This window comes from Dama dama, chromosome X (genome assembly GCF_033118175.1).
Source record: "Dama dama isolate Ldn47 chromosome X, ASM3311817v1, whole genome shotgun sequence".
In the NCBI taxonomy this organism is placed as follows: domain Eukaryota; kingdom Metazoa; phylum Chordata; class Mammalia; order Artiodactyla; family Cervidae; genus Dama; species Dama dama.
This window is the reverse complement of record NC_083714.1, coordinates 77,494,034-77,521,475: the sequence shown is the minus strand read 5'-3', so window position 1 is coordinate 77,521,475 and position 27,442 is coordinate 77,494,034. Positions and strand designations below refer to the sequence as shown.

At 36.6% G+C, this 27,442-nt stretch overlaps 1 protein-coding gene across 1 annotated transcript in view; it reads right to left on the bottom strand.

Annotated features, from left to right (window-relative positions):
* Window positions 1-27,442, bottom strand: part of CHM (CHM Rab escort protein) — a 233,557-nt gene that overhangs the window by 136,153 nt on the left and 69,962 nt on the right. Inside the window, exons 3-4 of the mRNA XM_061137379.1 lie at window positions 24,549-24,621; window positions 18,878-19,002 (exon numbers count right to left, since the gene is read on the bottom strand). Coding sequence (XP_060993362.1) covers window positions 18,878-19,002; window positions 24,549-24,621 — 198 coding nt within the window. The remainder of the gene's footprint in view (window positions 1-18,877; window positions 19,003-24,548; window positions 24,622-27,442) is intronic.

The window sequence follows — 27,442 nt, the reverse complement described above, 5'->3', positions numbered from 1 at the left end:
TAACATGCAAATTCTCCAGTAACATAGGAACACAGCCCTGAGCGTCAATATACAGGCTGCCAAAAGTCACACCAAACCCATAGACATATCAAAACTCACTACTGGACACTCCATTGCACTCCAGAGAGAAGAAATCCAGATCCAGCCACCAGAACACTGGTGCAAGTTCCCTAAGGAGGAAAACTTGACAAGTCAATTTTCAAACCCCACCCACTGGGAGGACCCTCCACAATAATGAGGAATCACAAATTACCAGAATACAGAAAGGCCACTCCAAATACAGCAATCTAAACAAGATGAAAAGGCAGAGAAATACTCAGCAGGAAAAGGAACATGAAAAATGCCCACCAAGCCAAACAAAAGAGGAGGAGATAGGGAATTTACCTAAAAAAGAATTTAGAATAATGATAATAAAAATGATCCAAAATCTTGAAAACAAAATGGAGTTAGAGATAAATAACCTGGAGAAAAGGATTGAGAAGATGCAAGAAATGTTTAACAAGGACCTGGAAAAAATAAAAAAAGAGTCAATTAATAATGAATAATGCAATAAATGGGATCAAAAACACTATGGAGGGAACCAACAGGAGAATAACTGAGGCAGAAGATAGGATAAGTGAGGTACAAGATAGTATGGTGGAAATAAATGAAGCAGAGAGGAAAAAAGAAAAAAGAATCAAAAGAAGTGAGGACAACCTCAGGACCTCTGGGACAGTGTGAAATGCCCCAATATTCAAATCACAGGAGTCCCAGAAGAAGAAGACAAAAAAAATAGGCCATGAGAAAATACTCGAGGAGATAATAGTTAAAAACTTCCCTAAAATGTTGAAGGAAATAGTCACACAAGTCCAAGAAAACCAGAGAGTCCCAAACAGGATGAACCCAAGGCAAAACACCCCAGGACATATATTAATCAAATTAACAAAGATCAAACACAAACAACAAATAATAAAAGCAGCAAGGGAAAAACAGCAAATAACACAAGGGGATTCCCATAAGGATAACAGCTGATCTTTCAATAGAAACTCTTCCGGCCAGAAGGGAATGGCAGGACATACTTAAAGTAATGAAAGACAATAAGCTACAGCCCAGATTACTATACACAGCAAGGATCTCATTCAGATATGAAGAAGAATTCAAAAGCTTTACAGACAAGCAAGAGCTCAGAGAACTCAGCACCACCAAACCAGCTCTTCAACAAATGCTAAAGGATCTTCTCTAGACAGGAAATGCAGAAAGGCTGTATAAACGTGAACCCAAAACAACAAAGTAAATGGCAACGGGACCACACCTATCAATAATTATCTTAAATGTAAATGGGTTGAATGCCCCAACCAAAAGACAAAGATTGGCTGAATGGATACAAAAAAAAAGATCCCTATATATGCTGTCTACAAGACACCCACCTCAAAACAAGAGACACATACACACTAAAAGAGAAGGGCTGGAAAAAATATTTCACGCAAACGGAGAACAAAAGAAAGCAGGAGTCGCAATACTCATATCAGATAAAATAGACTTTCAAATAAAGGATGTGAAAAGAGACAAAGAAGGACACTACATAATGATCAAAGGATCAATCAAAGAAGAAGATATAACAATTATAAATATATATGCACCCAACATAGGAGCACCGCAAAATGTACAGCAAACACTAATGAGTATGAAAGAGGAAATTAATAGTAACACAATAATAGTGGGAGACTTTAATACCCCACTCACAACCATGGATAGATGAACTAAACAGAAAATTAACAAGGAAACACAAACCTTAAATGACACAATGGACCAGCTAGACCTAATTGATATCTATAGGACGTTTCACCCCAAAACAATCAACTTCATCTTTTTCTCAAGTGCACACGGAACCTTCTCTAGAATAGATCACATCCTGGGCCATAAATCTAGTCTTGGAAAATTCAAAAAATTGAAATCATTCCAGTCATCTTTTCTAACCACAGTGCAGTAAGATTAGATCTCAATCACAGGAAAAACATTGGTAAAAATTCAAACATATAGAGGCTAAATAACACGCTTCTCAATAACCAACAAATCATAGAAGAAATCAAAAAAGAAATCAAAATATGCATAGAGATGAATGAAAATGAAAACACAACAAACCAAAACCTATGGGACACTGTAAAAGCAGTGCTAAGGGGAAGATTCATAGCATTACAGGCTTACATCAAGAAACAAGAAAAAAGTCAAATAAATCACCTAACTCTACACCTAAAGCAATTAGAGAAGGAAGAAACGAAGAATCCCAGGGTTAGTAGAAGGAAAGAAATCTTAAAAATTAGGGCAGAAATAAATGCAAAAGAAACTAAAGAGACCATAGCAAAAATCAACAAAGCTAAAAGCTGGTTTTTTGAAAAAATAAACAAAATTGACAAACCATTAGGAAGACTCATTAAGAAACAAAGGGAGAAGAACCAAATTAACAAAATTAGAAATGAAAATGGAGAGATCACAATAGACAACATTGAAATACAAAGGATCATAAGAGACTACTACCAGCAGCTCTATGCCAATAAAATGGACAACTTGGAAGAAATAGACAAATTTTTAGAAAAGTATAACTTTCCAAAACTGAACCAGGAAGAAATAGAAGATCTGAACAGAGCCATCACAAGGAAGGAAATCGAAAATGTAATCAGAAATCTTCCAGCAAACAAAAGCACAGGACCTGATGGCTTCATAGCTGAATTCTACCAAAAATTTAGAGAAGAGCTAACACCTATCTTACTCAAACTCTTCCAGAAAACTGCAGAAGAAGGTAAACCTCCAAACTCATTCTATGAGGCAGTAATCACCCTAATTCCAAAACCAGACAAAGATGCCAGAAAAGAAGAAAACTACAGGCCACTATCACTAATGAACATAGATGGAAAAATCTTTAACAAAATTCTAGCAAACAGAATCTAACAACATACTAAAAAAATCATACACCATGACCATGTGGGCATTATCCCAGGAATGCAAGGATACTTTAATATCCACAAATCAATCAATGTAATACACCACATTAACAAATTGAAAGATAAAAACCATATGATTATCTCAATAGATGCAGAGAAAGCCTTTGACAAAATTCAACACCCATTTATGATTAAAACTCTCCAGAAAGCAGGAAGAGAAGGAACATACCTCAACATAATAAAAGCTATATTTGACAAACCCACAGCAAGCATTACCCTCAATGGTGAAAAATTGAAGGCATTTCCCCTGAAATCAGGAACAAGACAAGGGTGCCCACTCTCACCACTACTATTCAAGATAGTGTTGGAAGTGTTGGCCAGAGTAATCAGAGCAGAAAAAGAAATAAAAGGAATCCAGATAGGAAAAGAAGAATTGAAACTCTTGCTGTTTGCAGATGACATGATCCTCTACATAGAAAACCCTAAAGACTCTACCAGAAAATTACTAGAGCTAATCAACAAATATAGTAAAGTTGCAGGCTATAAAATCAACACACAGAAATCCCTTGCATTCCTATACACTAACAATAAGAAAACAGAAAAAGAAATTAAGCAAACAATACCATTCACCATTGCAACAAAAAGAATAAAATACTTAGGAGTATATCTACCTAAAGAAACAAAAAACCTAGACATAGAAAACTGTAAAACACTGATGAATGAAATTAAAGGGGACACAAACAGATGGAGAAACATACCGTGTTCATGGATTGGAAGAATCAATATTGTAAAAATGGCTATTCTACCCAAAGCAATCTATAGATTCAATGCAATCCCTATCAAGCTAACAACGATATTTTTCACAGAATTAGAACAAATAATTTCACAATTTGTATGGAAATACAAAAAAAACCTCAAATAGCCGAAGTAATCTTGAGAAAGAAGAATGGAACTGGAGGAATCAAGCTGCCTGACTTCAGACTCTACTACAAAGCCACAGTCCTCAAGACAGTATGGTACTGGCCCAAAGACAGAAATATAGATCAATGGAACAGAATAGAAAGCCCAGAGATAAATCCACGAACCTATGGACACCTTATCTTCGACAAAGGAGGCGAGGATATACAATGGAAAAAAGACAACCTCTTTAACAAGTGGTGCTGGGAAAACTCGTCAAACACTTGTAAAAGAATGACAATAGAACACTTTCTAACACCATACACAAAAATAAACTCAAAATGGATTAAAGATCTAAATGTAAGACCAGAAAATAGAACATAGGCAAAACACTCTCCGACATGAATCACAGCAGGATTCTCTATGACCCACCTCCCAGAATATTGGAAATAAAAGCAAAAATAAACAAATGGGACCTAATGAAACTTAAAAGCTTTTGCACAACAAAGGATACTATAAGTAAGGTGAAAAGACAGCTCTCAGATTGGGAGAAAATAATAGCAAATGAAGAAACAAACAAAGGATTAATCTCAAAAATATACAAGCAACCCCTGTAGCTCAATTCCAGAAAAATAAATGACCCAATCAAACAATGGGCCAAAGAACTAAACAGACATTTCCCCAAAGAAGACATACAGATGGCTAACAAACACATGAAAAGATGCTCAACATCACTCATTATCAGAGAAATGCAAATCAAAACCACAATGAGGTACCATTACACGCCAGTCAGGATGGCTGCTATCCAAAAGTCTACAAGCAATAAATGCTGGAGAGGGTGTGGAGAAAAGGGAACCCACTTACACTGTTGGTGGGAATGCAAACTAGTACAGCCATTATGGAGAACAGTGTGGAGATTTCTTAAAAAACTGGAAATAGAACTGCCATATGACCCAGCAATCCCACTTCTGGGCATACACACTGAGGAAACCAGATCTGAAAGAGACACGTGCACCCCAATGTTCATCGCAGCACTGTTTATAATAGCCAGGACATGGAAGCAACCTAGATGCCCATCAGCAGATGAATGGATAAGAAAGCTGTGGTACATGTACACCATGGAATATTACTCAGCAGATAAAAAGACTTCATTTGAATCAGCTCTAATGAGATGGATGAAACTGGAGCCCATTATACAGAGTGAAGTAAGCCAGAAAGATAAAGAACATTACAGTATACTAACACATATATATGGAATTTAGAAAGATGGTAATGATAACCCTAAATGCAAAACAGAAAAAGAGACACAGATGTACAGAACAGACTGTTGGACTCTGTGGGAGAAGGCGAGGGTGGGATGTTTCGAGAGAACAGCATGTATATTATCTATAGTGAAACAGACCATCAGCCCAGCTGGGATGCATGAGACAAGTGCCCGGGCCTGGTGGACTGGGAAGACCCAGAGGAATCGGGTGGAGAGGGAGGTGGGAAGGGGGATCGGGATGGGGAATACATGTAACTCCATGGCTGATTCATGTCAATGTATGACAGAACCCACTGCAATGTTGTGAAATGGTTGGCCTCCAACTAACAAAAATAAATGGAAAAAAAAAATAAGCCATGAGAAAATATTCGAGGAGATAATAGTTAAAAATTTCCCTAAAATGTTGAAGGAAATAGTCACACAAGTCCAAGAAAACCAGAGAGTCCCAAACAGGATGAACCCAAGGCAAAACACCCCAGGACATATATTAATCAAATTAACAAAGATCAAACACAAACAACAAATAATAAAAGCAGCAAGGGAAAAACAACGAATAACACACAAGGGGATTCCCATAAGGATAACAGCTGATCTTTCAATAGAAACTCTTCAGGCCAGAAGGGAATGGCAGGACATACTTAAAGTAATAAAAGACAATAACCTACAGCCCAGATTACTGTACCCAGCAAGGATCTCATTCAGATATGAAGAAGAATTCAAAAGCTTTACAGACAAGCAAGAGCTCAGAGAACTCAGCACCACCAAACCAGCTCTTCAACAAATGCTAAATTATCTTCTCTAGACAGGAAATACAGAAAGGCTGTATAAACGTGAACCCAAAACAACAAAGTAAATTGCAATAGGACCATACTTTTCAATAATTACCACAATCAAAAACAAAGACTGGCTGAATGGTTACAAAAACAAGATCCCTATATATGCTGTCTACAAGAGACCCACCTCAAAATAAGGGACATATACAGACTGCAATTGAAGGGCTGGAAAAAAAATATTTCACACAAACGAGACCAAAAGAAACCAGTAGTCACAATACTCATATCAGAAAAAATAGATTTTAAAATAAAGGCTGTGAAAAGAGACAAATAAGGACACTACATAATGATCAAAGGATCAATCCAAGAAGATATAACAATTATAAATACATATGCACCCAACATAGGAGCACCACAAGATGTAAGGCAAATGCTAAGAAGTATGAAAGGGGAAATTAACAATAACACAACAATAGTGGGAGACTTTAATATCCCACTCACACCCATGGATAGATCAACTACATAGAGAATTAACAAGGAAACAAAAACTTAAAATGACAGAATGGACCAGCTAGACATAAATGATATCTACAGGACATTTCACCCCAAAACAATCAATTTCACCTTTTTCTCAAATGCACATGGAACCTTCTCCAGAATAGATGACATCCTGGGCCATAAGTATAGCCTTGTCAAAAAAAATGAAATCATTCCAGTCATCTTTTCTGACCGCAGTGCAGTAACATTAGATCTCAATTACAGGAGAAAAAGTATTAAAAATTCCAATATATGCAGGCTAAATAACACACTTCTGAATAACCAACGAATCATAGAAGAAATTAAAAAAGAAATCAAGATATGCATAGAAATGAATGAAAATGAAAACACAACAACCCAAAACCTATGGGAAACTTTAACAGCACTACTAAGGGGAAGGTTCATAGCAATACAGGCTTACCTCAAGAAACAAGAAAAAAGTCAAATAAATAACCTAACTCTACATCTAAAGCAACTAGAGAAGGAAGAAATGAAGAAGCCCAGGGTTAGGAGAAGGAAAGAAAGCTTAAAAATTAGGGCAGAAATAAATACAAAAGAAACAAAAAAGAACATAGCAAAAATCAATAAAACCAAAAGCTGGTTCCTTAAAAAGGTAAATAAAATAGACAAACTGTTAGCCAGACTCATCAAGAAACAAAGAAAGAAGAAACAAATCAACAAAATTAGAAATGAAAATGGAGAGATCACAACAGAAAACAAAGAAATACAAAGGATCATAATAGACTACTCCCAGCAGCTATATGCTAAAAAAATGGACAACTTGGAAGAAATAGACAAATTCTTAGAAAAGTATAACTTTCCAAAACTAAACCAGGAAGAAACAGAAAATCTTAACAGATCCATCACAAGCAAGGAAATCGAAACTGTAATCAGAAATCTTCCAGCAAACAAAAGCCCAGTACAGATGGCTTCACAGCTGAATTCTACCAAAAATTTAGAGAAGAGCTAACACCTATCTTACTCAAACTCTTCCAGAAAATTGCAGATGAAGGTAAACTTCCAAACTCTTCTATGAGGCAGCCATCACCCTAATAGCAAAACCACACAAAGATGCCACAAAAAAAGAAAACTACAGGCCAATATCACTGATGAACATAGATGTAAAAATCCTTAACAAAATTCTAGCAAACAGAATCCAACAACGTATTTATTTTTTTTTCTTTTTTTTTATTATTATTATTTTTTTTTCCACTGGGTTTTGTCATACATTGATATGAATCAGCCATGGATTTACATGTATTCCCAATCCCGATCCCCCCTCCCACCTCCCTCTCCACCCGATTCCTACAACGTATAAAGATCATACATCTTGACCAAGTGGGCTTTATCCCAGGAATGAAAGGATTCTTTAATATCCACAAATCAATCAATGTAATACACCGCATTAACAAATCGAAAGATAAAAACCATATGATTATCTCAATAGATGCAGGAAAAGCCTGTGACAAAATTCAACATCCATTTATGATAAAAAAAAAACTCCCCAGAAAGCAGGAATAGAAGGAACATACCTTGAACTAATAAAAGCTATATATGACAAGCCCACAGCAAACATTATCCTCAATGGTGAAAAATTGAAAGCATTTCCCCTGAAATCAGGAACAAGACAAGGGTGCCCACTCTCACCACTACTACTCAACATAGTTTTGGAAGTTACGACCACAGCAATAAGAGCAGAAAAAGAAATAAAAGGAATCCAGATAGGAAAAGAAGTGAAACTCTCGCTGTTTGCAGATGACATGATCCTCTACTAGAAAACCCTAAAGACTCTACCAGAAAATTACTAGAGCTAATCAATGAATATAGTAAAGTTGCAGGCTATAAAATCAACACACAGAAATCCCTTTCATTCCTATAAACTAAAAATGAGAAAACAGAAAGAGAAATTAACGAAACAATACCATTCACCATTACAACGAAAATAATAAAATACTTAGGAATATATCTACCAAATGAAACCAAAGACCTATATATAGAAAACTATAAAACACTTATGAAAGAAATCAAAGAGGACACAAATAGATGGAGAAATATACCATGTTCATGGATTGGAAGAATCGATATTGTGAAAATGACTATACTACCCAAAGCAATCTATAGATTCAATGCAATGCCTATCAGGCTACCAACAGTATTTTTCACAGAACTAGAACAAATAATTTCACAATTTGTGTGGAAATACAAAAAACCTCAAATAGCCAAAGTAATCTTGAGAAAGAAGAAAGGAACTTGAGGAATCAACTTGTCTGACTTCAGGCTCTACTACAAAGCCACAGTCATCAAGACAGTATGGTACTGGCACAGAGAAAGAACTATAGATCCATGGAACAAAATAGAAAGCCCAGAGATTAATCCATGTACCTATGGACACCTTATCTTCGACAAAGGAGGCAAGGATATACAATGGAGAAAAGACAAACTCTTAAACAAGTGGTTCTGGGAAAACTCATCAAACACTTGTAAAAGAATGAAACTAGAACACTTTCTAACACCATACACAAAATAAACTCAAAATGGATTAAAGATCTAAATGTAAGACCAGAAACTATGAAACTCCTAGAGGAGAACATAGGCAAAACACTCTCCGACATAAATCACAGCAGGATCCTCTATGACCCACCTCCCAGAATATTGGAAATAAAAGCAAAAATAAACAAATGTGACCTAATGAAACTTAAAAGCTTTTGCACTACAAAGGAAACTATAAGTAAGGTGAAAAGACAGCCCTCAGATTGGGAGAAAATAATAGCAAATGAAGCAACAGACAGAGGATTAATCTCAAAAATATACAAGCAACTCCTGCAGCTCAATTCCAGAAAAATAAATGACCCAGTTAAAAGTTGGGCCAAAGAACTAAACAGACATTTCTCCAAAGAAGACATACAGATGGCTAACAAACACATGAAAAGATGCTCAACATCACTCATTATCAGAGAAATGCAAATCAAAACCACAATGAGGTACCATTACACGCCAGTCAGGATGGCTGCTATCCAAAAGTCTACAAGCAATAAATGCTGGAGAGGGTGTGGAGAAAAGGGAACCCTCTTACACTGTTCGTGGGAGTGCAAACTAGTACAGCCACTATGGAGAACACTATGGAGATTTCTTAAAAACCTGGAAACAGAACAGCCATATGACACAGCAGTCCCACTTCTGGGCATACACACTGAAGAAACCAGAAATGAAAGGGACATTTGTACCCCAATGTTCATCGCAGCACTGTTTATAATAGCCAGGACATGGAAGCAACCTAGATGCCCATCAGCAGATGAATGGATAAGAAAGCTGTGGTACATATACACAATGGAATATTACTCAGCCATTAAAAAGAATACATTTGAATCAGTTCTAATGAGGTGGATGAAACTGGAGCCCATTATACAGAGTGAAGCAAGCCAGAAATAAAATACCAATAGAGTATACTAACGCATATATACGGAATTTAGAAAGGTAAAGGTAACCCTATATGCAGGACAGTAAAAGAGTCACAGATGTATAGAACAGACTTTTAGACTCTGTGGGAGACGGCGAGGGTGGGATGATCTGAGAATAGCATTGAAACATGCATATTAATATGTTGTTGGATTCTGTTTGCTAGAATTTTGTTAAGGATTTTTGCATCTATGTTCATCAGTGATATTGGCCTGTAGTTTTCTTTTTTTGTGGCATCTCTGTCTGGTTTTGGAATTAGGGTGATGGTGGCCTCATAGAATGAGTTTGGAAGTTTACCTTCATCTGCAATTTTCTGGAAGAGTTTGAGTAAGATAGGTGTTAGCTCTTCTCTAAATTTTTGGTAGAATTCAGCTGTGAAGCCATCTGTACTGGGCTTTTGTTTGCTGGAAGATTTCTGATTACAGTTTCGATTTCCTTGCTTGTGATGGCTCTGTTAAGATTTTCTGTTTCTTCCTGGTTCAGTTTTGGAAAGTTATACTTTTCTAAGAATTTGTCTATTTCTTCCAAGTTGTCCATTTTATTGGCATAGAGCTGCTGGTAGTAGTCTCTTATGATCCTTTGTATTTCACTGTTGTCTGTTGTGATCTCTCCATTTTCATTTCTAATTTTGTTAATTTGGTTCTTCTCTCTTTGTTTCTTAATGAGTCTTGCTAATGGTTTGTCAATTTTGTTTATTTTTTCAAAAAACCAGCTTTTAGCTTTGTTGATTTTTGCTATGGTCTCTTTAGTTTCTTTTGCATTTATTTCTGCCCTAATTTTTAAGATTTCTTTTCTTCTGCTAACCCTGGGGTTCTTCATTTCTTCCTTCTCTAATTGCTTTAGGTGTAGAGTTAGGTTATTTATTTGGTTTTTTTCTTGTTTCTTGATGTAAGCCTGTAATGCTATGAACCTTCCCCTTAGCACTGCTTTTACAGTATCCCATAGGTTTTGGGTTGTTTTCATTTTCATTCATATTAAAAAAATCATACACCATGACCAAGTGGGCTTTATCACAGGAATGCAAGGATTCTTCAATATCTGCAAATCAATCAATGTAATACACCACATTAACAAATTGAAAGATAAAAACCATATGATTATCTCAATAGATGCAGAGAAAGCCTTTGACAAAGTTCAACACTCATATATGATTAAAACTCTCCAAAAAGCAGGAAGAGAAGGAACATACCTGAACATAATAAAAGCTATATATGACAAACCCACAGCAAGCATCACCCTCAATGGTGAAAAATTGAAAGCATTTGCCCTGAAATCTGGAACAAGACAAGGGTGCCCACTCTCACCACTACTATTCAACATAGTGTTGGAAGTTTTGGCCACAGCAATCAGAGCAGAAAAAGAAGTAAAAGGAATCCAGATAGGAAAAGAAGAAGTGAAACTCTCACTGTTTGCAGACGACATGATCCTCTACATAGAAAACCCTAAAGACTCTACCAGAAAATTACTAGAGCTAATCAATGAATATAGTAAAGTTGCAGGATATAAAATTAACACACAGAAATCCCTTGCATTCCTATATACTAACAATGACAAAACAGAAAGAGAAATTAAGGAAACAATGCCATTCACCATTGCAACAAAAAGAATAAAATACTTAGGAGTATATCTACCTAAAGAAACAAAAGACCTATACATAGAAAACTATAAAACACTGATGAAAGAAATCAAAGAGGACACAGACAGATGGAGAAAGATACCGCGTTCATGGATTGGAAGAATCAATATTGTCAAAATGGCTATTCTACTCAAAGCAATCTATAGATTCAACGCAATCCCTATCAAGCTACCAACGGTATTTTTCACAGAACTAGACAAAGGAATTTCACAATTTGTATGGAAATACAAAAAAACCTCGAATAGCCAAAGTAATCTTGAGAAAGAAGAATGGAACTGGTGGAATCAACCTGCCTGACTTCAGACTCTACTACAAAGCCACAGTCCTCAAGACAGTATGGTACTGGCACAAAGACAGAAATATAGATCAATGGCACAGAACAGAAAGCCCAGAGATAAATCCACAAACCTATGGACACCTTATCTTCGACAAAGGAGACAAGGATATACAATGGAAAAAAGACAAACTCTTAAACAAGTGGTTCTGGGAAAACTCGTCAAACACTTGTAAAAGAATGACAATAGAACACTTTCTAACACCATACACAAAAAATAAACTCAAAATGGATTAAAGATCTAAATGTAAGACCAGAAACTATAAAACTCCTAGAGGAGAACATAGGCAAAACAGTCTCCGACATAAATCACAGCAGGATCCTCTATGACCCACCTCCCAGAATATTGGAAATAAAAGCAAAAATAAACAAATGTGACCTAATGAAACTTAAAAGCTTTTGCACTACAAAGGAAACTATAAGTAAGGTGAAAAGACAGCCCTCAGATTGGGAGAAAATAATAGCAAATGAAGCAACAGACAAAGGATTAATCTCAAAAATATACAAGCAACTCCTGCAGCTCAATTCCAGAAAAATAAATGACCCAGTTAAAAGATGGGCCAAAGAACTAAACAGACATTTCTCCAAAGAAGACATACAGATGGCTAACAAACACATGAAAAGATGCTCAACATCACTCATTATCAGAGAAATGCAAATCAAAACCACAATGAGGTACCATTACACGCCAGTCAGGATGGCTGCTATCCAAAAGTCTACAAGCAATAAATGCTGGAGAGGGTGTGGAGGAAAGGGAACCCTCTTACACTGTTGGTGGGAATGCAAACTAGTACAGCCGCTATGGAGAACAGTGTGGAGATTTCTTAAAAAACTGGAAATAGAACTGCCATATGACCCAGCAATCCCACTTCTGGGCATACACACTGAGGAAACCAGATCTGAAAGAGACATGTGCACCCCAATGTTCATCGCAGCACTGTTTATAATAGCCAGGACATGGAAGCAACCTAGATGCCCATCAGCAGATGAATGGATAAGGAAGCTGTGGTACATATACACCATGGAATATTACTCAGTCGTTAAAAAGAATTCATTTGAACTGGTCCTAATGAGATGGATGAAACTGGAGCCCATTATACAGAGTGAAGTAAGCCAGAAAGATAAAGATCATTACAGCATACTAACACATATATATGGAATTTAGAAAGATGGTAACGATAACCCTATATGCAAAACAGAAAAAGAGACACAGAAATACAAAACAGACTTTTGAACTCTGTGGGAGAATGTGACGGTGGGATATTTCAAAAGAACAGCATGTATATTATCTATGGTGAAACAGATCACCAGCCCAGGTGGGATGCATGAGAGAAGTGCTCGGGCCTGGTGCACTGGGAAGACCCAGAGGAATCGGGTGGAGAGGGAGGTGGGAGGGAGGATCGGGATGGGGAATATGTGTAAATCTATGGCTGATTCATATCAATGTATGACAAAACCCACTGGAAAAAAAAAATAAATTAAAAAAAATAAAAATAAAATAAAATAAAGTAAAAAAAAAAAAAAAAAGAAAGAAACATGCATATTTTCAGTTGTGAAACAGATCGGTAGTCCAGGTTTGATGCATGAGAGAAGTGCTCAGGGCTGGGACACCAGGATGACCCAGAAGGATGGGATGGCGAGGGAGGTAGGAGGTGGGTTCAGGATGGGGAACACATGTAAATCCATGGTTGATCCATATCAATGTATGGCAAAAAACACTACAATATTGTAAAGTAATTAGCCTCCAACTAATATAAATAAATGAAAGAAAAAAATAAAAAATAATATGGTGTTACTGACTTGCCATGTATCAATACTTTGAGGTATTTTCCAAAAAGTGGTGATGATTTTGCACTGATCTACTTGCATCCTTGCCCTATCCTCCCTGTAATCAAAGATTAAAAATCAAAAGGCTACTGGTTGTAGCTATAATACTGTTTGTAGCCAAGAGACAGTCACTGTTCTTCCTTGATGAAATATCATGCAACATATATGAGAATCAAATCACAGATTTTATCCTAATAAACGTCAACTCCATAAGCCTACTCATCTGGTCTAAAATGGGAACAGAAGTAATAACACTTCTGCATTCATATCATTACAAAGCTATCTTTGCATGGTATTTTGGAAATTTACCAAAATATTAAAAACAATATTCTACATAGGAAATATACCAGGGATTGAGGTTTGACTTCTGTCTATGCTTCATGTAGCTAAATACAATAATCGCTTCGTGTCAGTGACCATTTAAGTATAAGATTTTCAATATTTTGACATTTGGTCAGACTGTGAGTTTGACTTGCATATGCTGAGAGAGTAGTGTACAAGATCAAGATAATTAATAACAAATTAAATGATTGCCCAGCATTTGCATATAATTACAAGATACTCAGAAGTGATAATAACTTCCTTTATGAAAAAAAAATGCTCATTAAGTGAGCCTAAGGATAAGTAGAAAATTACCATTAACTTGTGGTATATGGCTACGGACAGAAAACACATGACTCTAAACAGAAAACAGACTCTTAAAAAAAAGTCAATGGAAAGGAAGACATAAAACTGTTCCTCTTTGCAGAAAACAGCTGTCTATGCAAAAATCCCAAGGAATCTACACAAAAATTCCTAGAATAAGCAAGTTAATTAACATTTCAGGATACAAGATGAATGCATAAAAACCAACTGTATTTCTAGATACTAATAAGGAACATGTGAAAACCAAAATGAAAAAGGCAATACAATAGTACTTGCTCCACACATGCTACACAACTGTGTACTTAGGTACACAATTAAAAAAAGATGTACAGAACTGGTATGTTGAAAATTACACAATCTTATAGAGAGAAATCAAGATGACCTCCCTTAATGGAGAGGCATAACTTGTCAACAGATTGGGAAACACAAAATAATAAAGATGTCAATTCACCCCAAGTTGATCAGTAACTTTAATGCAATTCCTATCAAATCCAGCAACATTTTCTAGACATGATTAAGCTTATTAAAACATTTATATGGAAAGGCATAAACTGCAGAACAGCTAAAATAATCTTGATTAAAAAAAACAAGGTTGGGGAAATCATTCTAACAGATATTAAGTCCAACTTACAGCTGCAGTAATCAAGAGAGTATGATACTGGTATGGGCAAAGACAGAAATCAATGGAAAAGAAAACAGAATCCAGAAAGAGACCCATCCAAGTACAGCCAACTGATTTTTGACAAAGTTGCAAAAGTAACTCAATGAAGGAGAAATAGCCTTTTCAACAAATAGTACTGAAGGAACTGGATATCAGTAAAGGAAAATAAACATGGATCTAAACCTCACACCATAAACAAAAATTTAAAGTGGATCGTGTACTTAACATATAAAACATAAATCTATGAAACTTTTTTTTTAAACAGAAAAAAATCTCCTGGCTCTATAGCTAAGCCAAGAGTCAAAAGAGTTAAAACATTTGTTCTACAAAATATCATGTGTAAAAAGGATGAAAGACAAGCTAAAGACTGGGGGATATATCTGCAAACTAAAGAACTCTTAAATTTCCACAGGAAAAAAAAAAATCCACCCAATTAAAAAATGAGCAGAAGATAGAGCAGATATCTCACAAAAAAAATATATATGGATGGCAAACAAGCACATGAAAAGATACTGAAAATCAAGCACCAGGGAAATACAAAATAAAACTGCAATGAGATATCACTACTACACACCTATAAACATTGGCTACACTGAAGAAGTTATACCACCAAATGATGGTGAAGATATGGAAAAACAGTCACTCGCACATGCCTAGGGGCAATGTAAAATGTTACAGCTTCTCAAATTGCCAATATACGTAGGATTATAGAAAAAGCAAAAAAATTACAGAAAAACAACTACTTCTGCTTCATTGACTATGCTAAAGCCTTTGACTATATGGATCACAACAAACTATGGAAAATACCAGACCACCTTACCTGTTTCTTGAGAAACCTGCATGCAGGTCAAGAAGCAACAGTTAGAACCGGACTTGAAACAAATGACTGATTCAAAATTGGGAAAGGAGTTCTACAAGGCTGTATATTGTCACTGGTTTATTTAACTTCTATGCAGAGTACATCATGCAAAATGCCAGACTTGATGAATCACAAGCTGGAATCAAGACTGTTAGGAGATATATCAACCACCTCAAATATGCAGATAACATCACCGTTATGGCAGATAGTGAAAAGGAACTAAAGAGCCTCTTGATGAAGGTGAAAGAGGAGAGTGAAAAAGTTGGCTTAAAACTCAACATTCAAAATACTAAGATCATGGCATCGCACAACCAATGCTTCACAAGTTGAATGAATTGGGCCACAAAATTTTGCCTCATCCGCCATATTCACCTGACCTCTCGCCAACCAACTACCACTTCTTCAAACATCTTGACAACTTTTTGCAGGGAAAACGCTTCCAAAACCAGCAGAAGGTAGAAAATGCTTTCCAAGAGTTTGTCAAATCCTGAAGCATAGATTTTTATGCTATAGGAATAAACAAACTTATTTCTCATTGGTAAAAATGTGTTGAAAGGTAATTGTTCCTATTTTGATTAATAAAGATATGTTCTGCTACTGCTGCTAAGTCACTTCAGTCGTGTCTAACTCTGTGTGACCTCACAGACGGCAGCTCACCAGGCTCCCTTGTCCCTGGGATTACTTCAGGCAAGAATACTGGAGTGGGTTGCCATTGCCTTCTCCAGTGCATGCATGCATGCTAAATCACTTCAGTCGTGTCCGACTCTGTGCGACCCTATGGACAGCAGCCCTCTAGGCTCCTCTGTCCACAGGATTCTCCAGGCGAGAATACTGGAGTGGGTTGCCATTTCCTTCTCCAAATAAAGATATGTGTTTAATACTAGTTACAATGATTTAAAATTCACTGTCTGAAACTACAACTACTTTTTCACAAACTAATCACTTTGGGAAGTTCCAAAAGTGAAACTGAAGAGACCAGGAATCAAAAACAAGATGATTTCCTCTACATTCAAAATGTATCATATCAGTCATTAGAAATCATAAACACTAATTGCCATGAAGAGTAGAGAAATCAGAGACCTTGAAACAGCAAAAGTACCTCTCAAAGGGCCTGAGTATGACGGTCACTATATTCTAGTCAAGTAGTATTCATAGACACACAATAAAATTACCAAATATTTATTCCTGCTTTTGCTAAAGCATATGACTTTATAGCTGAGATCATCTTTTGTTCTAAATCAGTCTACACTGGCTCTGAACAGTATCAGAGTTATGCTTTTCTTACTGAATGCCATTTAGCATATGCAAATTATAATCTGTACCTGACATTTCAAAGACTGTCCTTTTACATAAAATCATAGAAAATTAACTGTGTATTAATGGCAGAAAATGCTAGTTACCTGACAGATATGAATATAGGTTAAGAAATCAATGACAAGTACCCCAACTTTTCAAGGGCTCAGGTCATACTTACCACTGTGCCACAACAAGGCTATGTATAATGACAGTACACATCCTAAAAAATCTGTAGTATCTTGGATTTTAAGTTTTAATTACTATTATAGAGCTTGACATTGATGTTCTAAATCCCTTGACTTTCTAACTACTTCAAAAATTGCACTCAACTACGTGATGGTTAACTTTCAGCCCATTAACCATGTAATCTGAAAAAAAAATTCTAATTATTTTAAAACAATGAATTCTTTCACTTAGAAGGAGACACTGAGAGCATTACTTCCCCCATTGTCTCATGATTTACAAAAATATGCCCCAAAATGTTACCGCCACTGAATTTGATTTTTTTAATTCAAAATTATAATTTTGCATTTTGCTATACTGAATATTATCTAAGAAGAGTTAGAAGAACATCGAACTAGGATTAAAAAACCCTGGGTTTTAATCTAAGACTCCACTGCTACTTAGGGCTTCCCTGGTGGCTCAGTGGTAAAGAAAGAATCTACCTGCCAATGCAGGAGACGTGGGTTCAATTCCTGAGTCCGGAAGATGCCCTAGAGAAGGAAATGGCAACCCACTCCAGTACTATTGCCTGGGAAATCTCAGGGACAAAGGAGCCTCATGGGCTAGAGTCTGTGGGCTCACAAAACAGTCGGACACGACTGAGTATGTATGCACGCCACCACTAACTAGCTTAGATATGGATCTGACATTTATCAAGCCAGATGACCTTCAGCAAATTAAACTCTTTGAGCTTCACTGAGGACTCTAAAAAATCTAACTATTTGCTCTATACTAGCATAGGACTGTTGTAAGGATCAAACAAGAAAATGTATTTAAAGAGCTTGGTAAATTACAAATTATTAATGTAAGATTATCTTAACAAAGAAAACTTAAAGTTACATTTTAGTGTTTTCTTCCAGTTTTACTGCAATATAACTGACATACATCACTGTGTAAGTTTAAGGTGCACAGCATGATTGATGTACTACATACATCATGAAGTGACTATCACAATAAGTTTAGTGAACATTCATCATCTCATACAGATACAAAATTAAAAATAAATAGAAAAAAAAATTTTTCTTGTGTTGAGAATTCTTGGGATTTACTCTCTCAACAACTTTCATATATAATACAAAGCAGTGTTTATTATACTAATCATGTTGCAAATTATGTCTCTAGTAGTTGTAACTGAAAGTTTGTATGTTTTGATTGTCTTCATGCAATCCTCCCTGTATCCTGCTGCCACCCCTTACTACAATGTCACTGGTAACCACAAATATGATTTCTTTTTCTCTTTTCTATGAGTTTGCTTGTTTTTGAAGTTTAGTTACAATGATACTGATGAACCTAGAGGATATTATGCTAAGTGAATTAAGTCAGACAGAGAAAGATAAATACTGTATACCACTTACATGTGAAATCTAAAAAAAAAAAATACAAATGAACAAACATAACAAAACTGAAAGTTATATGTTTTAGAAGGCAAGTCAGCATATCAAGGAGACTTGTAGCAACCAATGCCAAGTAAATTCTTACTGTTGGCTTCTTCTGAAAAGATGTGAATATGAAGTCATTAATGTTGTTTATTGTAAATAAATACTTATCATACCTTGCATAACAAAACACTTCCACATGTTGAATGGTTTTGTCTGTCCTGCTAAGAGCAATAGCTTCTTCATTTTCAAGGATCTTCTCTTGCCATGCTGGGCATTCATTCACAATATCACTGTTTTCCTAAACAAAATACAGAGAAGAAATTCTAATTAAAATGGGTAATCTGAACTTCTACTTTTCTGTGAAAATTTATATCTGTCTAAATTCATGCCTTTCCCTCCAATCCATCAAAACTCAAAGGATATCGCTTCAGAGTCATTGAAGCAACTCCAGCATAGTGTGCAACTTTAAAGGAAGGGAAGGAAAATAATGTATAAAAATCTATCCTAAAAAAAAAAAAATCTATCCTATCAAAAGCTAATTCTGGTTTACCAATTTCTATCAGGATATGTGACGTTTTGATGCAGCCATTTGGATGTGGCTGTTGTGACACTGCTTAAGAACTAGGACAACAAACCCTTCATCTGCTAAGACTTAACCATATCTGATGCACACTGTGCAGGCTAAGTCACTTCAGTTGTGTCTGATTATTTGTGACACTAAGAACCATAGCCCTCCAGGCTACTCTGTCCATGGAATTCTCCAGGCAAGAATACTAGAGTGGGTTGCCATGCCCTCCTCCAGGGGATCTTCCCAACTCAGGGATCAAACTCATGTCTTTTATGTCTCCTGCATAGAAAGGCAGGTTCTTTATCACTAGTACTAACTGTGAAGCCTGGTGCACATATTACTTGTTACTAAAAAAGCTTTAAAATTTTGTTGTCAAAACAGCAGGCCCCAAATTACTTCATTCTACTTAATTTCAGATTTTTAAAGGTTAGTCAGTAGCTGTGTCAGTTCTTGATTATACGTAAAAGTATGTTTGAAAAGTACTCAGCCCAGCATAACTAAAGACTTTATAACAATGAACCTAAAATTTTATATTTAGAAATACACTAAAAATAAGAATGCATAATAAAGTATATAAACTCTTACTAGGGCTTCCCTGGTGGCTCAGATGGTAAAGAATCGACTGCAATGCGGAAGACCTGGATTCAATACTTGGTTGGGAAGATCTCCTGGAGAAGGAAATGGCAACCCTCTCCAGTATTCTTGCCTGGGAAATCCCATGGACAGAGGAGCCTGGCAGACTACAGTCCATGGGGTCACAAAGAGTTGGACACAACTGAGGAGCTAACACACTTTCAAATTCTTACTAAGGATTGAAAGTGGCCCTTTAAATTTTTCAATAATTTCCAATTATATTCTATGGAGAAAATCACATGATACAATATTCAAATACAGGGGATTTCTGAAGCTGTCAAGACATACTTTTCCAAATCTCAAGGGTCAATTTTTAATCTGTTCAAAATTTTATTCTACTTGATACACATCTCTCAGAGAAAAAACAATATTTAATGTATTATATATACTCAATAAACTAGTAGTGAGATATAACTATAATAGTCTTTGTTTTAAGTAAATTCACCTCAGAAAATTTCAAAACTTACAGATCACAAAGTAGGCAATAATTATTTTTAAAAGGCTCCACTGTCTTGAATTTAACATTTTAAATCAACAAAAAGTAGCAGCAGACAGTTCTTATTATCAAGTGTAATTATTAGATAATCATTAAACATCCCAACACAAATAGACAGGGGTGAAGTACAGGAGCTATGAACAGGGTTACCAACCTGAAAAAAAGAAGTATGTGAAGGGAAAAAGGATAAGATAACAAAGTCAAGATGCTGGAGTAGTAAAAGAAGCATTAAAATAAATGTCTACAAAAATACCTTGTTTTAATAAATCTAATCCATTACCAAAATTTATTTTTTAAAAAATCCCTTCACTCACCCAAAATTTTCCATTCAGACATTTAAGATATTTATATTTAGGTTGCTGTTGTTCTGAGAATCTAGGCTAAATTTTCTCATAGAAGGACTGAATATGCTTCAATATAAGGTGACCCTCGCACACACTTGCCAAGGATTACATTCAAAAAATGGTTCCTGATCAACATAAAATATTTGAGGCATATTGATAAAAAATAGCTAAATGAATATATTTATATCATTTACTTTCTTGATTTATACATAGCTGAATTATTACATGAAATGTCACTTCACAAATATTGCTTGTTTTTCCACAGTCTAGTTGCATACTGAATTGCATTCAAACTGAACCTTCAGTACATCTTCAATGTCAATTTCTTTATCATCACTACAGGTACTTTTTGAGTCACTTATTAAATCAATCAAGGAAACTAAAATGTTTAGTTTGGTACTTGGTACATGGTAAGTAACTGAATACAATGTTCTAGAATCTACCATCCTTCTTCCCCAAAAGTCTAAACCCTTTTGAGATACAGCAGTTTCTTAGTCTATGTATGATGCTCTCAGAAGGAATTCCATGTCAAGCTACACGTACCATTTATAGAAAATTAAGACAGTTTTTAATGTCTCATAAAAATTGGTAAACTCCAAGACATAACCAACTCCGCATGTAAAATGTATGCTGTAAGTGATATTATAAAAATTATTTTAGAATGATGTCTAACATTGGAGTAGTGAAATTCTATTCTGGGGGGTGGGGAATTACTAAATATATATGAAATTTCTTGTTGTTTTTTGTTTTTAATGATTCTGTCAGATGACTTCTATATAAGCAAAACCACCAATGACAGATCATTTCAAATTAATCTATCTCCCCAAAATATTTAGTTTTTTCCCCAAAACATACTAACTGAAAGAACTAGTAATATGTGAGATTTTCTAAGGATAGAAATATTTTTTTGAAAGAATATTTTGGAGAAAAAAAACTTGTCTGATATTTGGGTATACAGAGTAATTAGAACATGGTATCAAACATATATGATTTATTCTTCAGTCAACATATTTATTTATGCTTAAAAAGGGATGCTACTATATTTTAGTAGCATTGGGATAATATTAGCTAAAAAGGTGACTACAGAATTTTTGTTAAATAAGTAAATAAAAATTATCAACCCTATAATACAGATGAACCTTCATGTCTTCTTCAACATGGAGTAATTATATGACAGAAAATACAATCTAGTAAATTAAAAAAGAAGATAAGGGAGAACAAGATGGCGGAGGAGTAGGTGGACATGCAGTACATCTCTCTCCATGGATACTTCATGAATACACCTTCAGACACGGAAGTGCATTCAGAATACCAGCTGAGAGTAGACAGGAGTATCTGACCAGCAGAAAAGAATATATAGAACCACGCAAAACTCGCAGGAGAAAGGAACTAGGGGAAAAAACAGGAGTGTTAGTAGGACTGAACCTCCCCTCCGTGGGTGGGGGAACTGAAGCAGGGGTCCGATTCCCACATTGGGGCAATTGTCTGAGTCAGAGGAGAAACATTTAAGGCTGAGAGTGAAACAACTGATCTGTGGCAGCCTAAATGGAATGAGAATCAGACAGTCCCTGCCACAGCCATACATACCCCAGACAGGGACGCAGATCACCTAGAAGGTGCAGCCACTGGGAGCTGTAGTTTAGGAATTGTGGAGCAACCCCAGGTCGAGGGCTGCTGTTGACTGTGGAGAAACAGATTGAGGGGATGTAAGGGAGGAGATTGTGATGGGAAATGCTTGTGGAGGAAAGCCAGGCAACCATGGAAGCAAGGCAATATTGCTGAGTCACACGTAGGGGGTGGAGCCATCACCAAAGCCTCTCTCTCTCTCCATGCCAGGATCCAGCAGCTGAACAATACAGAGGCTGACCCATTAAATGCCTAACACACTGAACTACAGAGTAGGACCCCACCCAGGGTGCTCCTTTAAGTGCCTGACAGGCTGATCTAGAAAGTAGGACCCCAGCCAGGGGGGCCCCCTCTATGTGCTTGACACACCAATCAACAGAGAAGGACCCCAGGAAAGGGAGCCCTGTAAGTGCCTTAACGGTCAGAGATATGGAGAAAGACTGGCCAAAGAGGCCTTCTGATTGCCAGCCTCAAGAGGCTCGGAAAAAGACTCTGATAGGGCCATAACTCCTGTGGTGGAGGCAGTCCATGTCCCTGAATACTTGGTACTGCCAGGGTCTCCACAAGCCAATCAGCTGTGCCACCTTCACACATAACTCGCACTGGGGCAGAGCTGTCACAGGCAAAAAAAAAAAACTCTTGCGTCTATGCACACAGGGTCACTTTGGTCACGTCTAACTCTTTGCGACCCTGTGGACTGTGGCCTGCCAGGTTTCTCTGTCAGAGAGGGGGGTTCTCCAAGCAAGAATACTAGGGCGTATTGGGCAATACTGGTTGCCACACCCTTCTAGAGCACTATATTTCCTGCTGCCCTAGCTGCCAACTCCCCTGAGTACCTGGTGCTGCCAGTATCTGTGACCCAAGCAGTTGCACCACCTCCACACCTGGTCCTCACTGGGGCAGACCCAAGTCCTCCAAGGCAGCCTCGGGAGCAAACCCCAGTGGACGACACGCATGCAGAGGTGGAAGTAAAACCACAGTTGAAACCCAGGGGCAGTGTGGCTATGGTAGAAGAGGCAAAACCTTCCCACCAGCTGTACAAGCTGCAGATTAACTCTACATGATCAACTAGGCAGACTCTGTGTCCAGGAATATATAAAAGGACACTGAGAGCTTCCACAAAAGAAAACACACTAGTTCTGATACTATGGACACTGGCGGCAAGAACACCTAGAAGTAGGACCAGATTAGAATCTGAACTGCCCCCACAACAGGTTCAGAGGTCAGCACAGTGTTGGAGGGCATCCTAGGGAGGTGAGATGGACTTTTTCCAGAGAGGGAAAGGACTCTGACAGCAGTGACTCAATAAAAAACTTATTATTCTTATGTTTTGACTTGTTCTGTAGAATCTTACTGATTTTTATGTTTTACTTTTTTATTTTTAGTTTCTTTTCTCCCCCCTCTGTTGTAGTTGTTGGTTTTACTGGCACTATGAAATCTAAGTAAGCTTCTGAGCTTTTTTATTTCTCAGTCACACTTTTATTGTTATTTTAAACCTCTGCCTCTATGTTGGGCTTTTGCAGTTCTGTGGAATTTTCCTTGTTTTTTTCTTTCATCTTCCTTTTTTTCTCTCCTTTTTAACTTTTAATTTTTTAAAACCTATTATTATTTTTTCTACATTTATTCCTTTGTTTGCTTTTCCTACTGTTCTTTTCCCCTTGCAGTTAATCTTTAATGTATATAAATCTTTATCTTCCTCTATTTAACTTTGCATATCTATTCTTTCTTTTGTTCCTTTCCTCTCAACATATTGTTAGTTATGTTTACATTGCTTTATTCCCCACTTGGCACCTTGCTTTAATTTTGTTTTCCAATTTGTGCTTTAGTTAGTTTTGTTCTTAACTGGAAGATATAATTTTTAGTTTCCTTTGTTCGCCATGTCAATCTATTATACTTTATTTTTGTTGGACTGTTTTGATTATGCTTATGTGTATATATATATATGTGTTTATTCAGTCACACTTTTTATTGTTGTTATAAATCTCTACCTGTTGGGCTTTTGTGGTTCTGTGGGATGGAGAGGGAGATGGGAGGAAGGTTCAAAAGGGAGGGGATATATGTATACCTATGACTAATTCATGTTGAGGTTTGACAGAAAACAACAAAATTCTGTAAATCAATTATCCTTCAATTAAAAAATAAATTAACTAAAAAAAAAAGTAAGATAAGAATTTTACCTGGTGTTCCTTTAGCCAGGACAACAGACCTGAAAAGCTAAAACTGGCCCAGTTTCCTCCATAGTAGCTTCTTCTGTAACAATAAAAAAAAAAAAAGAGTAAATGAAAGGGTATAAAAAATCTAATCACGGATCTTCATCCCATTTCATTTTTAACATTGCTACCTCAGAGTTCAAAAGCACACATAATTGCAATGTGGAGAATCAGAGGAGGTAACAGAACAAAATAAATGGAAGTGGGACTTTCAGGCCTCAAAGGTAACTTTTCATTATATAAGGAGTTAAAAAATTTCTTTGGCTTCCTTGGAACTTTCTGCACTGATCAAGTGTCTCTGAGCAGGTGATAATGAACAAATTTTACTTCTGAGTTAATAAAAATGGCTGGGAAGAAAATCTTGGTAGATCTCAAAGAAGGCCACTGGAAAAAACTGCTAAGTTTTCCACAAGCAGTAAATATCCACTGCCAGCACCACCGGAGAACTCATCTCACATGCATAAATACATAAATAAATTTATTTATACATACACATATTACTGGCTACTCTAGTGGAAGGCCCTGTGCCATTCTAAGCCTTCAGGGCCAAAAATAAAAGTAAATCCTGAGACACAGTTATTCACAAGACTTCTGTAATAAGTATAAGAAGAACAATATTTCTACTGATAACTGAACTATTCTTCACTCCACAGCACTGTGAAAATCACTCCATTTTATAAAACCCAGAGATCTTCTAGGATCTGATAAACCCTGTAGACACTGGACTCCTACTTAACTTCTGATAGTAACAGACTTCCTCTAGAGAAGGAAATGGCAATCCATTCCAGTATTCTTGCCTGGAGAATCCCTGGCAGACTACAGTCTATGGGGTCGCAGAGAGTCGGACACGACTGAGTGACTAACACACACACACACACACACACACACACACACACAGTAGCAGACTTCTGGCAACCAGAACTCTCAGCACTATATACTGGGCTTCCATATCCTTACAAAATTCATCATGTTACATTGATTCTTTGTATGATGAGCCCCCAAGTACACTAAAATCCACCTATAATATTCACTCTGGTTCTGAGACATTGTTGGTTTTGTTTTCATTTTTGCTTCTCCAGATCTTGCTCTAAGGAAATAAGAATTTATAAAAGGCCTTTTTAAAACAAAAACTAAAACCTCTAATAGGATATCTAAAATTATTCATCCATAATACTACTGAATAGCCTCTCAAAATACCGGTATAGGTTTCTCTTCAATCAACTCTTGATTGGTCTTAAGAACAATCAGTTTTACCCTCAAATTTTTTACCAAAAATCAATGCTTGCTCTAACAGAGAGAATGATTAAGCCAAACAACTGTGAAAGTAGGCCTATTAATAACAGATCACTACTTATAATCTGATAGTTCTCTTGGGGATAATGCAAATTCATACACTGTCCATATCCTGAAAAAGCTTCAAAATTTAGATAGAATTTCAGCTATACTCTCAATTCTAGAAGTTGGAATCAAGAAAGCCTAGAAGCAGTGATACCTTGGATCAGAGACAACAGGAGAAGAAAAAGGTGGGCAATAGCCAGTATAGAAGAGAAGGAGGGCAAGAGAAGGATGTTAGATTTTCCAAAGCAACTTTATACTCTCTTCTCCCTTGCCTGATAATAATACACTTCTGTCATCCCTTCCTATCATCTAAACATCAATATAATACTCAACAAAATTATAAAATGCCCTAAGTATTAAAACAAACAAACAAACAAAAAACCCTGAAGCAGTGATAAAAAAAGCCCCACTATGTTTATATATTTTGCTGAGATATTTAGATTTCTTTTCATTGTTATTCTTCAGTTGCTAAGTCGTGCCCAACTCTTTGTGACCCCATGGACTACAGCACACCAGGCTTCCCTATGCTTCACTATCTCCCAGAGTTTGCTCAAACTCATGCCCACTGAGTCGGTAGTGCCATCTAACCATCTCACCCTCTGTCACCTCCTTTTCCTCCTGCCTTCAATCTTTTCAAGCAAAGGGGTCATTTCCAGTGAGTTGGCTCTCTGTATCAGGTGGCCAAAGTATTGGAGCTTCAGCTTCAGCATCAGTCCTTCCAATTATATTTATGGCTGATTTCGTTTAGGATGGACTGGTTGGATCTCCTTGCAATCCAAAGGACTGTCAAGAGTCTTCTCTAACACCACAATTCAAATGCACCAATTCTTCGGCGCTCAGCTTTCTTTATGGTCCAACTCTCACATCCATACGTGATACTGGAAAAACCAGAGCTTTGACTAACAGAACCTGTGGGCAAAGTAATGTCTCTGCTTTTTAATATGCTGTCTAGGTTGGTCATAGCTTTTCTTCCAAGGAGCAAATATATTTTAATTTCATGGCTGCAGATATTCCCATCTCTTTAAGAATTTTCCATAGGTTGTTGTGACATTGCAGTCAGAGGTTTTAGTGTAGTCAATGAAGCAGAAGTAGACATTTTTCAGGAATTCGCCTGCTTTTTCTATGATCCGATGGATATTGGCAATTTGATCTTGGTTTCTCTGCTTTTTCTTAATCCACCCTGCACATATGGAAGTTCTCAGTTCACGTATTGCTGAAGCCTAGCTTGAAGGATTCTAAGCATTATCTTGCTGGTATGTGAAATGAGTGCAATTATGTGGTAGTTTGAACATTTTTTGGCATTGCCTTTCTTTGGGATTGGAATGAAAACTGACCTTTTCCAGTCCTGTGACCACGGAATTTTCCAAATTTGCTATAATATTGAGTGCAGTGCTTTAACAGCATCATCTTTCATCTTTTGAAGTAGCTCAGCTGGAATTCCATCACCTCTACTAGCTTTGTTCATAGTAATCCGAAGGTCTACTTGACTTCTCACTCCAGCATGTCAGGCTCTAAGTGAGTGA